The 15,882-nt window shown below is 45.9% G+C and overlaps 2 protein-coding genes and 1 long non-coding RNA gene across 3 annotated transcripts in view; 1 reads left to right on the top strand and 2 right to left on the bottom strand.

The window, feature by feature from the left end:
• The window catches only part of gpc5a (glypican 5a), an 82,325-nt gene extending 73,043 nt beyond the window's left edge, over nt 1–9,282 (bottom strand). Inside the window, exons 1-2 of the mRNA XM_052062516.1 lie at nt 8,935–9,282; nt 6,711–6,872 (exon numbers count right to left, since the gene is read on the bottom strand). Coding sequence (XP_051918476.1) covers nt 6,711–6,872; nt 8,935–9,271 — 499 coding nt within the window. The 5' untranslated portion in view covers nt 9,272–9,282. The remainder of the gene's footprint in view (nt 1–6,710; nt 6,873–8,934) is intronic.
• rasa3 (RAS p21 protein activator 3) overlaps nt 1–15,882 on the top strand; it is a 221,221-nt gene that overhangs the window by 85,237 nt on the left and 120,102 nt on the right. The gene's annotated exons all lie outside the window — the stretch shown is intronic.
• On the bottom strand, nt 9,956–12,611 carry LOC127598986 (uncharacterized). The gene is made up of 2 exons (XR_007961980.1): nt 12,374–12,611; nt 9,956–11,040 (listed from the first exon to the last, which is right to left on the bottom strand). It is a non-coding gene; the product is annotated as an uncharacterized LOC127598986 (long non-coding RNA).

Raw genomic sequence — 15,882 nt, 5'->3', positions numbered from 1 at the left:
CACCTGAACAAATGCGTAAAACACACGTCCTCTTGGGGAATTTTCAACACCAAAAGGATTTTAGGTATTTCGGGGTGATTTTTAGGAAACAAAAACAAAAAAAAAAACAGTATAGCGCTCCAATTTGCATGCTCCGAATTTTTGTGGCAATGCAAACTCATTCATTCATTCATCTTCTGTACCGCTTGATCCTCACTAGGGTCGCGGGGGGAGCTGGAGCCTATCCCAGCTGTCTTCGGGCAGTAGGCGGGGGACACCCTGGATCGGTTGCCAGCCAATCGCAGGGCACGCAGAGACGAACAACCATCCACGCTCACACTCACACCTAGGGACAATTTAGAGTGTTCAATCAGCCTGCCACGCATGTTTTTGGTATGTGGGAGGAAACCGGAGCACCCGGAGAAAACCCACGCAGGCCCGGGGAGAACATGCAAACTCCACACAGGGAGGCCGGAGCTGGAATCGAACCCGGTACCTCTGCACTGTGAAGCCCACGTGCTAACCACTGGACTACCGGGCCGCCGCAATGCAAACTGTGATCTAAAAATCAACCGTGATGCACGACGAGCTTTTTTTTTTTGCACACAAGCACATAAAAAGCACGAGCGCAGGTCATTAAGCGACATGATTAGAAAAGTGGCCGGAAGATGGAGAGGGGGTGGGGGGCGGGGAGCAGCGTCGCGGTTCCTCCGCCGAGTTTGTTTCTCTGAAGCGCCCCAAACGGCTGGATTGTTGAAGGCTATTGACTCGGACTAATCCCGTTTCCCACTAAATCCTCATCCTCTGACTTCAAACGCTGTGCAAAAGACTTTCAATGGGATCTGGCATCCTCCCAAACCATCTCTCCATCAGTCGTTCATTCTTCTTCGCTCGCTGTCCTCCCCTGGATCAACCGTCTACAAAGCAGAGCCCAAATTCATGTGGGAATCTCGAGGAGGGCCCCCGTTTTGGACTACGTGTACACACACACACACACACACACTTGTCTTAGAATCTGTGACAACAAAAGATTCGGCCGTTTGAAAGGTCCCGTCACAAAAGTGCACAGGGTAGCCGCGATCCACCCAGCGCCCAACCTATTCAAAATACGCCACCGTTGGTTTTTCAACAAGCTGGGTCGGTGTGAGTGCTCTTCTTTTCAAGTAAATAATTCCATGCACAACAGTGATTGTTTGCATTGGATGGCGCTCATTATTAATAGACTTTAGTCTTTAGACCAGGTGAAAGCAGGTCTAAGTTGTGGTGCAGGTGGCGTAACGCAATTTGGATGATTTCGATCCAGGCCCGGGCAGATGTGTGTTTCGTAGAAGGATATCTTATCTTATTTCATTCATAAATATGGAAATTCAGTTGACAGCAGCCAAGAGCGCCACTCGCGATTGTTTGATCTAATTTTCTGCTTCATGTCAAAGTCAGCTTAGCACCAAATGCTCTCGTTTTGCTCCTGAATGAAAGAGCAATTCTAATCGGCTAAATCAGGGAGTGCCCAAACTTTTTTGATCCAAGATCTACTTTTCGATCGACCCGTTAGCGCGCACGCACTTACACACACGTGCCTTGATGAGCAACAGCCATAACGGCCCCTAAGATGAACAAATCGGCAAAATTAAATTCGACACAAGAGTTGACGATTTTGTTAAAAGCAAATCACTGCCTATCTTCGTGGGAGACGTGACGCGGAGGCATGCGACGCACTTTTGCAGGCCGTTAACTATCGCAGCTCATGTTTTAAAACGCTTCTCTTGGTCCTCCAAATTGCCCTTCTTTGAGAGTGCCATCGGTGAACTCTGCACGAAACGAACTTTGACTGATAATAATAATAATAATAAAATAATAATAATAAACTTGTGCAGATCGCTGAGCACAAACAACTTACGGTGACGCAGGTCACGTGCCACTGTAAGTTCATGGTCACCTGCTTGATTTTATTTCATAAATACTTTTTGTGAACGTGAGAGTGATAAGATGTATAACATGACTAACTGGCACAGAGACACACAAATATTGTTTTGTTTTTTTTACTCTACACCCCTCGCGATCAAATTGGAATCGATCGCTCACAATCGACGTGATGGGCACCCCTAGGATAAAGGGTTGCTGCCACCCCAATAATCCTTGACTTATTTTTTTTTTTTGCTTTATGGCCCAGTTGTTTTTAATATATATATATATATACCGATGTAAATATTTGATATAGAATTGCTTTAACCGATCGTTATGATGGATCGCTATGAGTGTGTAATAAACGTGCTTATCAAGGCCACGGCTGTCAATTGGATTCTTCCGCATGGAACCCCTCGAGAGCCTCGAGCAGGGAGTGTGGACAACAAATCTATCTCGGTTCATCTATCAATGCCAGCAACGTATAGTGGCAGACGGAATAATGAAATGTTCTTCGACGGCAGAAGATACAATAAACTGGTGCATGCACTTGTTGCCGCTCATACAGCAGAAATGAATCGTGGCTTCTTGTGCGAGTCGATCCAGTCGGGTTGGTGGTGCGCCGTGAGATTTTTCTGATGTAAAATGGGTGCCGTGGCTAAATTGAGGTTGGGAAAGAATGGGTTCGGGCAAACATTCTTTTCGGAAACCAACCTATACTAAAACATTGGCAATATAGAAATAGTTATCATTGTTTTTGAATCATAAGCTATTGTCTCTGCAGGGGATTGTTTCTATTCGTTTTATTTTTGGGCATGGTTCGGGTCAGGCTAAAAATAAAAATGGCAGCGAGCGCGGCGAAAGCTGCGAACAAAAGCAAACACTGGGTGAAGACATTCCTCATCCTTCGTCTGAGTGTCCGTTCACCCGAGCGCCTCCTACCAACCTCTTGCACCCAAAACACGTTGACGGGAATGTCGAGTCTTGAACCAACTATGAACAGCCCAAATCCATATCATGCTGTATAAAAAAAAATTCTATTAGCATAACTCAAGTTTTGTTTTCTTTTTGATTTTTTTTTGGGGGGGGGGGTTGTCCGGCAACAGGTGAGACAACAAACTGTCGTCTCCTTTGTGGGCCCAACACAATCCAGACTCATTTTCTATTCATAAGCTTTCAAAGCAGCGGGTCCCTTTTAGAGTCAGTAAGCAAACACGCATTTCGGAGTATGATTTGTCATTTTAACACACCGTGAAAGTTCACATCAAGAGACCTTTTGTGAAATGAATCCCTTTGTGTCAATATTTTTTTTTTTTTAAACACAATATGGTCGGCACATGCTGCTTCTATTGGATCGCTTAATAGGCCAAGCCTGACTAGACTAATATAATATAATATAATATAATATAATATAATATAATATAATATAATATAATATAATATAATATAATATAATATAATATAGGCGGTAGTCCAGTGGTTAGCATGTCGGCTTCACAGTGCAGAGGTACCGGGTTCGATTCCAGCTCCGGCCTCCCTGTGTGGAGTTTGCATGTTCTCCCCGGGCCTGCGTGGGTTTTCTCCGGGTGCTCCGGTTTCCTCCCACATTCCAAAAATGTGCATGGCAGGCTGATTGAACACTCTAAATTGTCCCTAGGTGTGAGTGTGAGTGCGGATGGTTGTTTGTTTCTGTGTGCCCTGCGATTGGCTGGCAACCGATTCAGGGTGTCCCCCGCCTACTGCCCGAAGACGGCTGGGATAGGCTCCAGCACCCCCCGCGACCCTAGTGAGGATCAAGCGGCTCGGAAGATGAATGAATGAATGAATGAATAATATAGGCGGCCCGGTAGTCCAGTGGTTAGCACGTCGCCTTCACAGTGCAGAGGTACCGGGTTCGATTCCAGCTCCGGCCTCCCTGTGTGGAGTTTGCATGTTCTCCCCGGGCCTGCGTGGGTTTTCTCCGGGTGCTCCGGTTTCCTCCCACATTCCAAAAATATGCATGGTAGGCTGATTGGACGCTCTAAATTGTCCCTAGGTGTGAGTTAGAGTGCGAATGGTTGTTCGTCTATGTGTGCCCTGCGATTGGCTGGCAACCGATTCAGGGTGTCCCCCGCCTACTGCCCGGAGACGGCTGGGATGGGCTCCAGCACCCCCCGCGACCCTAGTGAGGATCAAGCGGCTCGGAAGATGAATGAATGAATGAATAATATAATATAATATAATATAATATAATATAATATAATATAATTAATATAATATAATATTTTTTTGAACTAACTCAACGACGCTGAAGTGATGTCGGTGAACTGCGTCGTCTTCACGTGCGAGTTTGGTTTTTCTTTCGGACTGTCAAGCAGTTCAATATGTGATTAAAAACATCTTTTTTTTTTCTTCCCTCCCATGGTTGACACATTTTCGGGCCAAGTTACAGAGCTGAAACAAGCTGTTTTATCTAGTTTTCCTACAAAAATTGTTGCTGTGCCAGTGGGAATGGTGAAAGTTGAAACACACACACACACACACGCACACAAACCTTTCGATTCAGTTTTAATTGATCGGCAGCCGGTACTGCATTTGGAGACGCACCGATACAAAGGAGTGCATACACAGACAGGACAAGGCTAATGTAGCAACTTGCTCGGCAAAGCCTTCAATTAGGCACCTTCAAATGGCACGGCTGAAGGGAAAGAGCTACAAAGAAATAAGAAGAAAGCGGACACAAGACGTGCTCGCAAGGGGATTAAAAACAACAACAATAATAAACAAACCAAAGCGCCATTTAAATTTTTTTTTCCAGGGAGGGATTGTGCTTTTGTCTGTAATGGCAATGAAAGCTTTGAGGGCATCTTTTCGAAAAAATGCTCAGTATGTTAAAAATAAAGAGTAACGAAAAGCACATGAGCTGCTAATTACACGCGCGGCTTCAAAGCGCGACTGATCTTGTTGCAACGCTTCGTTACATTTTTCTCATTTCTTCAGAGCGAGTTGCCGCAGCGTCTTGCTATCTCATCCCGAAAGCAACTTGGGCACTGCCTTTCAAGTCAAGCTCACGGCGTAAAACGTGCGTCCGGGCAACTGGGATGGTGAAAAATGAAAAAGTCGTCGACGGCCTTTTCAGCTTCTTTCCCAGCAAATGACTTTATCTCCTCTCGTCTTCTGTCTGAAAGTCTCTCGGGATGGAATGTTTTCATTTGCTGGTTTCTAGATAGTGCGTGCACACACACACACACACACACACACACACAGCTTGCTGAGGCTGGCTTCAAGAAAGACCTCCCCACACCCCCAGTCCCCCACCCCCACCCTCTGCAGTTTTGTCCTCCATCCATGACAACCAAACTGTTCCGTCTTAGCTGCATGCCAGGCAGCGGGCACATAAAACTTGAGGACATAAACCACTCTGAGTCAGTTGTTGAGAAAAGAATGCTCTTATAAAGTTGTCAATTGGACTTTTTTTTGTAATGCTTTGTGAGGCCTTCAAATAAGAGAAGGGGGGGGGGGGGTGTTTTGGAGAGCGCTATCAAGCCGCACTGGGAGATACACGGGCTGGGGTCAAAAAGGCGGCCACAAAAATTGGGTTGGCGGCCCGGTAGTCCAGTGGTTAGCACGTGGGCTTCACAGTGCAGAGGTACCGGGTTCGATTCCAGCTCCGGCCTCCCTGTGTGGAGTTTGCATGTTCTCCCCGGGCCTGCGTGGGTTTTCTCCGGGTGCTCCGGTTTCCTCCCACATTCCAAAAACATGCATGGCAGGCTGATTGGACGCTCTAAATTGTCCCTAGGTGTGAGTGTGAGCGCACATGGTTGTTTGTTTCTGTGTGCCCTGCGATTGGCTGGCAACCGATTCACGGTGTCCCCCCCCGCCTACTGCCCGAAGACAGCTGGGATAGGCTCCAGCACCCCCCCGCGACCCTAGTGAGGATCAAGCGGCTTGGAAGATGAATGAATGAATGAACTATAAATCAATGCATGATCAAATAATAATCTGTGAGTATCGCTATAGTCACACAAGTGCTCGAGTCTATTCGGAGTTTGCCACGTTCCCACAAAGCTCCAAACACAAATTCATCTCACTCCTGCCGCAAATATCTCATTACCGTCCTTGTATTTGCCACTCACCCAAAATTATTTGTGCTGGAGCCGTGTGCCCTTGTGCCGCGACAGCACATTGGCAATGAATGGATGGGTTGCTAAGTGCAGTGTGAAAAGGGCCACTTTGATTCTCCTCCCGACTCCCCACACGGTCTGTTTCATATCGTAGTTGTTATTTAGGTCACGGCATATTTGGGGAGGTTATTTCCATACACTGGAGACAAAAATCCCTCTATGGTAGCTGCTTGGTTTGTCACAGCCGTCTTCGGCCTGAGCTTTGTTTGTTTTTGGTCTTGAAAGGAAACCGCCCACGCGTCATTAACCGGGAACATGCAGAAAGGCATCAGTAGGCAAGATGCGATCTTGTTCTATCCATCAAGGCTCAACAACAACAGACAGGAAGGGAGGATTTGTCCTCATTCGTCTCAAACGTATTCCCTAAAATGTTTCCAGAGCCCAACCTGACACAAGTAATCCACGCCGACCGGTCTGAGACGTGACAGCCCGCGTCGCGCAATAAGGTTTTAATCAGACGCAGTTTAGCGAAGGCCTCGCGGGGGAGCCCGGATCTCCACATCATAGCGAACTGGCGGTCTCGGAAGGAGGACAGATGCTCTCGTTTGCTTTGAAGAGTGGCCTAGCTGCACGCGCGTTCGCACCGCCGTTCTGTTTTCAAAGCGCCCTCATCCCCTCCCGTTTAACACCTCGGCAGGGAATGCCGTCCGAGCGGCTGAATCTTACCTTGAAAAGCAGCCAAGTTGCGCGAGATGAGAAACTTCAAACTGGAGCTGGAGGTCTGAAGGAGGTTTTCGATGTCCCTCCGCGCCGCAACCTGGTACCTCTCCTCCATCTTTTTGGTGCAGCAGGTCTGGCTTTTAGACCTGCACACTTGGAGATCCGAGCCTGGGACATAAAGCGATGGATGTAGCAGATTATGACATTGGCCAATTGTTTATATTGCGCGATTAACTAATTAACTAATTAATTAATCGGTTTGAATGTGAGAGTGAACGGTTGGACAATTCCGAGTCCTCAATTAACCCCACTTGCATATTTTTGGGAATGGGCGAGGAAGTTGGAGCGTGCAGACCAAATCCACACTTTGGTGGTAACTATGATCAAACTGTTGAACGTTTCTGTACTTTTTGGACAACTTGCTCTTCGCTAATCAGGAGCAGAGAGCTGCTAAATTCACAAGAGGTGCTCGATGCCGTGAAGCTGCAAAAAATTTGCCGGTTCACGGACGATTGTAATTGGAACAGCATTGTGACATCATGAGACCAAGATGACTCCTCACGAGTGATCACCAGTGTTGTATGTCGCCCATTGCAGGTTTTCATACTGGTTGGTCTCGGAGGGAAGTGGCCACTGAGCTTGGAGTCATTGCAACGCAGATACGGTCAGAATGTGGAAGCCACACGCAGCACACCTTGTGAATTTTAACTCTTGTTCAACAGCAAGTTGTGCAATAAGTACTGAAACATTGGACAAGTTGGACATGTAAATTTGAAAGTTCAGCGAAAGTCAATTAAGTTCACCGGAAAAGATTCTAGCTCATATTTCAATCGAAATTATATAAATTGGGGGTTGCATTAACAGTGAGATTACAAAAAAAAAAAGGTCAAAAGTGGATGAGCAGCAAAATTGCACAAGCGCTAATGCGATGTGGACAAAAACACTGCCTGGAGCAAGAAAACCCAAACGTCTCGATTTTGTTGATAAAAGCGCCATTATCACGCCACAGATTGATGTGTCCGATTTTCCACTACAATCAAACGTCAACAATCCGCGGTGCACCCATGCAGGACGACTGGAACATCTTGAAAGCCAGCCGAGGGCCGACAAAATGGTCCTCGGGCATGTTGAGACGGAGTGAAGAGAGACCAGCAACTACTGTGATGTGAAGGCACACGTGGAGGAATTTCAGCACGATCCACAACAACATGAAATCGGTGCTCATCTATCTTTACTTGGTTTCATCTGATGCTACACGCACGTATACAGTGTGTGGGGAAGAAAAAAAAACTTCTTATTGTTGACTTTTTTCATAATCGGGGGGAAACCGAAATCATCTCTCTTGGATTCTTGGAATTTATGGCACTTCATTTCCAACTCACGTTTGCTCCGCATTTCACGAGTATATCTGATATTTGATGAAATCGTCATCGAGGAAAATGTTTTCCATCTGCCATGTTTCCAATTGCAATTGGTCTTCGCAAAAGCACGCGGTTTACGTTTTAGTAGGTGTGATTTCAGTTGAAGTGGTGATTGATGTCCCGGGAGTTACCAAACGATAGCTACATGTCAGGTGGATTTTTTTTAGGCTGCAATTCCGCTAATCCGGCATCTTTGAGGTAAAATAATGTCAATGCAGGTTTGAAATTGAATTTTTAGGCTCGTTCTGACATTTGAATGTGCTACCACAACCTGCGTGTGAAAGGGAAATGTTTGGAAGCGGCAAGTTGTCGGTCAATATGTAGACTAAAATGTCAACTTTTGTATCCGGTTCAAATTTGAAGCTTCATTTAGGAATATGAAGACAGCGTTCACTGAAGCCTCATTGACTAAATCACTGTGCGTTTATCCCTCCCCAAAAAAGAGCGAGTTCCAACAACATAACTCTTTCAAATTCGTCCAGACGCGTTACAGTGCAGTAACGTTAATTTTTTTAATGTACATTATCGTATGGACGATAAACTTTTCAATGATGGCCCATGAAGATACGTTTAATCAATGGTAATATAATATTTGCAATTTATTTAAACCGATTGATATCACTCACAAGACGTCCGATTGCGGACAAACAGCTTTGAGCGTTAGAAAATGGAAAAAATGACAGGTTGACAGCAACCGTGCAAGCGATAATATCGTGGAAACCGTCCCATCCGAATACAAACACGGTAGTGAGTCGAAATGGCTGTGTCCGTTCAAAAGCGTTCGCCGAGCAGGTGAAGCTCGCACATACCTGGCCTGGGATTTAAAGGCAGCATCTGGCTCGGTCCAATTTGCCGCAGGTGAAAAACTTTGCGCACTTCGTCGCATTTGTGCGGGTTTCCGAAGCAAACGGCGAATAAACTCGCCAGCAAAAAAGCGCGGCTCGTCCACATCTCGTACGAGTACTTCTGAGAAAAAATGTTTGCTTGAAAGCAGTTCGGGGTGTCTCGCTTTCCGCTCGGGTGTGCCCCGACTACATGGCAGCTTTTCGGGGAGGCAATGTCAAGGAACCGATGGGAGTGGGGTTTACATCCATTCGGATACAAAGTTACAGCCGTGCGAGTGGCGTGTCTTCGAATGGAACGCATTGTAAGTTAAGAGGGGGCGGTTCCTGATACCTGCTCTCGACTCTCTGGCTGAGTGGTGGCCGACGGTGCGATGTCACCACCTACTGGATGAAAAGTGCAACTACATTCCGCCACGCGTTTTTTCCCCCTTCTGAAGTAGTTTCCAAAGCATCGACTCGAATCAACAGGCTTTTTTTTCCTTGAAGCAATTTGTATGCAACGTGATGTGCATTCTCAACTACACTTGTGGGTGAATGCGGACCTCGACAATTCAACTGTACGAGAAAATCTGTCTGAGAGACGAAGTGGTGGAGGTTAGGGGTGGGGGGGTTCCACACAAGTATTAGTGGCAAACCGTATTGTAGTGACCTCTGATCATTATGTCAGAGTCAAACAAAACAGAACCATTTGTTCTGGCTCCCTAAACAGTCAGTGACGTAGTCACTCTTCTTGTACTACAAATACTGCTACTGGTCACTCTAAAATGGTTCAAGGATTTTCTGCACCAACTGTCAATAGTTTTGTCTTCTACCACTGTTCACTTTAGCTCTGCTTGATACTTTGCACATTGTCTCACCGTTGTCACTGGTTGGTACCACCGCACTTACATTATGTCCTTGTTTATGATGATACTAGTGCAGCGTGTTATACCGGACACAAATTCCTTGTGTGTTCTACATACTTGGCCAATAAAGACGATTCTGATTCTGATTTAACCATTTTTATTCACATGAGCACACATCCAAAACATTGCGCCACTTGCATCCGCGTTCAATTGTTCAAGGTCACATCAAAACATCACGTGACGAACGACGAGCAGTTGGGATCACAGTTCAGGTCTGTGTGGCCATATCCTCATTCTGATACAGGCCGGGACAAGTGCAATACCGCCAAAATATATGTAAAGCATTGCTACTAATCCCCACCTGCGCAAGAAGGGACACCTCCACAAATCTGCGTTAGAAGCACATGAACAAAGTACGGTGAGAATCCCACAAAATATTCAAGCGATATTTCATCCACCTAGTCAGTTTTGCATGGATTTGCACAGCAAACACCAGTTAAAGCTGAATGCAAACCAGCAAAACTGACCGGGCGATGATCGGCGTCACTTTGGATCGCCGGACACGCGCGTGTGCATTCCAAAATGAGTCTGCCAAGTTAGAAATACTTCAAGTGCTTACATTGCAGTAGATTGAAGAAGAGCACTACCTGCACTATAAGCACTTTAGTACTGCTGAACCCACGGAGCATCTTGAGGAGACCTAAAAAAACAATTCTGCCATTGCACTCGGCACAAGAAAGCATTTATTGAGATTTCTGGGGATGCCACATCCAAAAACCAAAGATCCAAACAGGTGGAGAGCAAGCAGGCCACCATCAGTTTTGCATAGATTTGCACAACTCATCTATTCTTGTAGTGCAACTATGCAAAACTAGCAGAGAACTGCAAGACATTTTGAGCCCAATTAGAAATTAGGATTGGTCTGGTGGCGCATATCACAGCCCCTTATGCCAGAAGGAGCACTTAGGGCAGTAGGTGCTAGTCTATTTCACTATCTGCACTAGATGCACCTTAGCACAAAGACAGTTCTGCAAAAGACACATGCAAGATGAGGGCGACTGGAGGCGCGCGTGTCTGCAGATTGCTTTAAGTGCCTCCACTGCAGTAGGTTTTGCACAGAACTACCTGCACTGTAAGCACTTTGACAATACACAGACTGATCAGGGTCTTGGTGGGAACGAGCTCGTGGTGGTGCTGCTGCTGCTGCCTCCACTCCAGAGTGGCCCTGGAAGAAAAACACAGGGTACGTGAGGATCGCTTCTACAACAGGTACAAATGCGCCACATGTGCTCTGCAAGGCTACTTCTGATCATACTTGTCCAAAACGTCGCGCGCACAATTATAAGCAAGTTGTTTATTTGGGACAAAATGAATGAGCGGCGCAATCCGCGAGTCGCGTCTTTTGGGCTCGGCGGGAGCGCGTGCGCTGGGGAGTGCTGTGCACCCCTCCCCCACCATCTTTAACATGGCGCCTGAAGTGCGCCAACCTCAGCGTAAATAGCTCTCACCTGACGCCACCCAAACGTACCATGAGATCCGTGACCGTGTGTGGTCTCATTCGGGGGGGTCTCTGTCGCGCGTGTTGTGCTTTCGAATCCCTTTTCCAACACAAAAGCCCCGCCGCCAGCGCGGAGAACGGGCAGCTGTGTGCTGCTGCGCTGCTCGGAGGAGGGTTAGCTTAGCCGCGGCTAGCTGGCGTTAGCACGACGAAAACATGCTCAAAATGGTGACGCTTGGATCTTGCGAGAGATGTCTTATCGACATCCATCTCAGATGAGGGGGGGGGGGAGACCCAAGTTTTGGAACCAAATAGTTCGCGCTTTAAAAGTCGGACTTGGGCTCCATTACGAAATGTGATGTTACACGTTACGCGTAGCCCCGACAACAAACACGCCCATTAAATTAATCAACCCGTTTTAAACTTTTCTACGGTGACTTGGGGGGGGGGGGCAATAAACAACGCCATGCGTGTTTGACGGTCCACAGTTTGAGTTGGAACGGCTTCGGTTCGAACCGGAGTGGGGGCATGTTGAGGCTGCTAAGCTAACTAGCTTAGCAGCCTAGCTAGCTAGCTAAAGTGCGCGGCCTGAAGCCTGCCCCATGTGCTACTGCTTTGTTCTGGGGGCACTTTAACTCACACGCCACTGCACTCGAAATTGCCCAGCCAATTCGCCGCATTTTCTCCACTTGCTGCTAAAAGTACAACACCGCCGCCCTTGTATTAAACTCACTTCAACCGAGTGCTTAGTAGTTTGAAGTAGTTGCGAAAAAGCGTAGCGACGATAGCTCGGGACAGCTTTTCAAATCTCCCTCATTCCCTCAATGGTGGAAGCTGAGGGGGCTGCCATGCGCCTCATGTTACACTGTTTTTGTCGCCCAAACACAATTTGCGCCAAACGTTTTGCTTTTTTTTTCTTCAACCACCACGGCGGTAAGATGATCGCGCTAAACACCAAATACACTTAAGGAACATTGCCCATCTCAAGCCAAAGACTTAAAAAAAAAACAGCCCAAAGCAGACTTCCTCGCGGACAGACACGCGCTCGACACACACTCACCAGCCGAAATCCACCATCTTCGCTACTTGCTCTGGACTGGCGTGCACTCCGCCGTCGCCGACAAAAAGCGGACGAAACGCGCAACAATTCCGCAAACTTTTGGACCCGCGGAGAGACCAAAAAAAAAAAACGAAGGACGAGACGTGACCGGGGCTGACCGCGAGTGAACGTGCGGTCCCGATGCGTCCGCTTGAAGAAGATTGCGGGCGCAGGAAAGTGGCGCGAAGGCGGCCAGTTGGGAACCATGTGGCTCAATGAAGGGCGGCTCCCACTCAACGTAAATATGGAGCTACAACCCCCAACTCTCCCCACATTTGCATACATCAACTACGGTACTTCCGACAGAACCGCTGCGAGCACACAACACTGCATCTCGGCCGCCTTTGCTCATCATTTTCTAACTTCAAACATTATAAAGGACAACAGCCGACGCGTTTAGTTGAACCCAAATGGACGAGATGGATCATCTGCGGCATCGGACAATCCCAAAAGCGCTTAATGGTGGAACTGTTGTGTTTTTTTTGGGGGGGGGGGTTGTTTTTAATATAGTTTTTTTTCCCCGTGTGTGTGGATTTTTATCTATTGTTTGTTTTTAGCCACGTTTAAGCGAAACGCAAATAAGCATCGTGCATCGATTAATTGACCTGTTGCTTCTTGGATCATTTCAATGTTTGTTTATGTCTCGGGAGAATAATACACACATTTCTTGGATGGGATTCACTTACTTGTGTTTGTTTGTTTGTTTGTTGGGCACAATTAAAAAAAAGTGCAAATAGTGAACGAAGCCGCAAGGGCTTGTCCAATATTTCATTCCATTATGAAAATGTTCTCAAATGAAACAATTCTGGATTAACAGTACATTAACTAATTGTCTGTTCAAAAAGAAAAGCTTAATTAGTAAACGAAATAATTTGCTGTGAGTATACTTGATGAATGTAGAATACAGTCCTAGTCAAAGGTTTGGAAACACCCTCTAATTCATTCGTTTCCTCCATTATTTAAACATTTCCTGAATTGTACGTTAGATATTTAAATCATTGTGAATGGAATTATTTGGGGGTGAGTGAAGAGTCTTTCAAGTCGGCACCTTTTGCTTTGCACACCTAGCTCGATGATGTGTATTCAAGAATTTTATTTTTTTTAAACCTCTTAATTTGTTTTGACCATTTGAATTTGAAGCTCCTGTCTTGAGTACACGTTGCTTATTTGTTCATTTGTTACTTTCTCAACTCTTGGACATACAACAAATTCCACTCTACATGTTTTTAATCTTTTATTTAACTTGTACAAATGGCAATAAACTCGATTCTATTCTAAGGTGTTTCACAACTTTTGACCGGAGCTCTGTTTAATCCATTCACAAGACAGCAGCATTTTAATTTACACTAACTTTATATTTTAAAATGTTTCGGGCTTTAGACTTAAGGACATCCATCCAAAGCGAGCTTTTTACAGCGGCTTCCTGACAAAGTCACGACCCCCTACCCCCACCATGAAACCGAATACACCTTCAGCGGTCAAACGAAATGGAAAATGTCAGATCATTTGGCTTTTTATCCTCCAAACGGATGTTACAGACTTTCGAAAACATTTATTCATCAAAAAAAAGCGTCAGTTTCTGAACCGTCCAGCAGAGGGCACTAACAAACTAAATATTGGACTGTAAATGTTGTCAACTGGCAGAGGAAGCGGCCCCCGACTAGTACACGCCATAGCAGTTGTTGGAAGTAACTTCTTTTTTCTTCAAGACTTTTCACACTTGCACTTGGGGCTCCCGACATTTGAATGCGGAAAAGTGGTGAAGATTGCACGACTGTCTCTGTCCTATGTGTTGTCTTGTGTTATTTTTGTTATTTTTGACTTCAAAATGGCGTCGCGAGAGTGGCTGCCTTTCCAGCAGCTCCTATTTTTTGTTGTTCTACTTCTTCCTTTCATAACTTTGCTGCTGTGAATCTGGAATTTCTCCATTGCGAGACTAATAAAGGTTTTCTTAATCTTAATCTTAATCTTAATCTATTTATAACTACTCGTTGCTTTTTTCCCCCCCAACCTCCACGGGTAACAAAACCAAGTGAAAAAAAACATGTCACAGATCTTTTAGGACTTTCAAAGACTGATGAAACAAGCACATGGAAGGACCATGAAGGGAACACACGAAGCAGGGCAGCAGAAGACAAGAGAGATATTCCATCGATGGCCTTCCTTATTTCAGAGAAATGTTTGCTGTTAGCCTGCTCCGGAAAAAAACAAAGATTTACGGCGAATGTGTGTCGTCATTTGCCCGCCTAAAAATTCTCGGTCTACTCAGACAAAAACGGGTCAGGTGCATTTTGGAGGAATCATTGTCATTCGCTAAAATGAGTTGAAAGAAATCTGTTTTTAAAAAAGGAGCTACAGTATTTTTTCTCTTTATTTTTCTCAGTACAAGCACGATGCAAGTTGATAAAAGAAAGAAACTATTTTGAAGCAGAGTGCTGTTTTTTTTGGTTGGGTATTTTTGCGCAAGTGTCTGCACTTCTACACAAGTACAGAGTGTGAGTGTTTCAGCCACATCTGCTTTTCACTCGACAAAAACGGTCTTCTCCTGTTGCTAGTTTCTCAACTGAGGTCACGCCCCCCCCCCTGCCTCCACCCCAAGCCAACCACCAACCCCCCACCCCCGACTCTCCACACAAAGCCACTCGTTGGACCAGCTCTTCCGCATGTAAGTGAGATGGGGGGTGGGGGCGTCAGGCAGCTCTGAGACTTGGGGTCAGATAAAAGCACACGGCCAGTCTTAGAAGAGCCCTCCCCTCCTCTTCAATCAGTACAAACAATACTTGGACTGGTCGAAATGTGTGTTTGGAGCAGTTTTTGAAGAAAGAGCATTTCAGGCTTCTTTTTTTTTTCAGTGAATAAAAACAAACTCGTCAGGCAAGTTCATTTGTGCAAGACGATTCAAAGCACACGTCACAGTGACATTCAAGCCTTGACTTGAGACGCATCCTCTGTGCCCGTTTCTGGGCCTTCTTTCGAAACGGCCTAGCACGGTTAAGCTCCTCCCACATCAGGGGCCGTAAACCCGGGGGTCCCTGTTTTGTTTTTCCTATAGAGGCCCAACTGGCCATTGTCTCCTCGTGACCCCGGGGTCAACTGAACTCACCTCGGCTGACCACGGCCTATTCAGCTGTGAAACTCAAAAAAAAAAAAAAAAAAAAAGGCCTCACAAGAATCACTCATCTGCAATCTTGTCAAGACACCCAAGTTGGGAGTGACAAGACAGAGATTTGAACAATTTTAGTCCAGATTTTTCTGTTTTCCAAGAAGCATAATTGGTGCTTATGTTGGTCTCACTGCAGTATAAAAGTAGGACAGTCCAAATTTCAAGCGCCACCTTCCCAGAAGGGAGCGAGCTACACGCCGCTACGTTAACTAAAACGTATCTCCACTGACAGGCCATTCTATTAAAAAAAATAATAATAATAACTGCATTTATCTTGTGTCGCAACACAAAGCCAAAGTAGACCCGC

This window comes from Hippocampus zosterae, chromosome 4, assembly GCF_025434085.1.
Source record: "Hippocampus zosterae strain Florida chromosome 4, ASM2543408v3, whole genome shotgun sequence".
NCBI lineage: Eukaryota > Metazoa > Chordata > Actinopteri > Syngnathiformes > Syngnathidae > Hippocampus > Hippocampus zosterae.
Note: the sequence above shows the minus strand (reverse complement) of the source record. Positions and strands in the feature narration are given on the sequence as shown.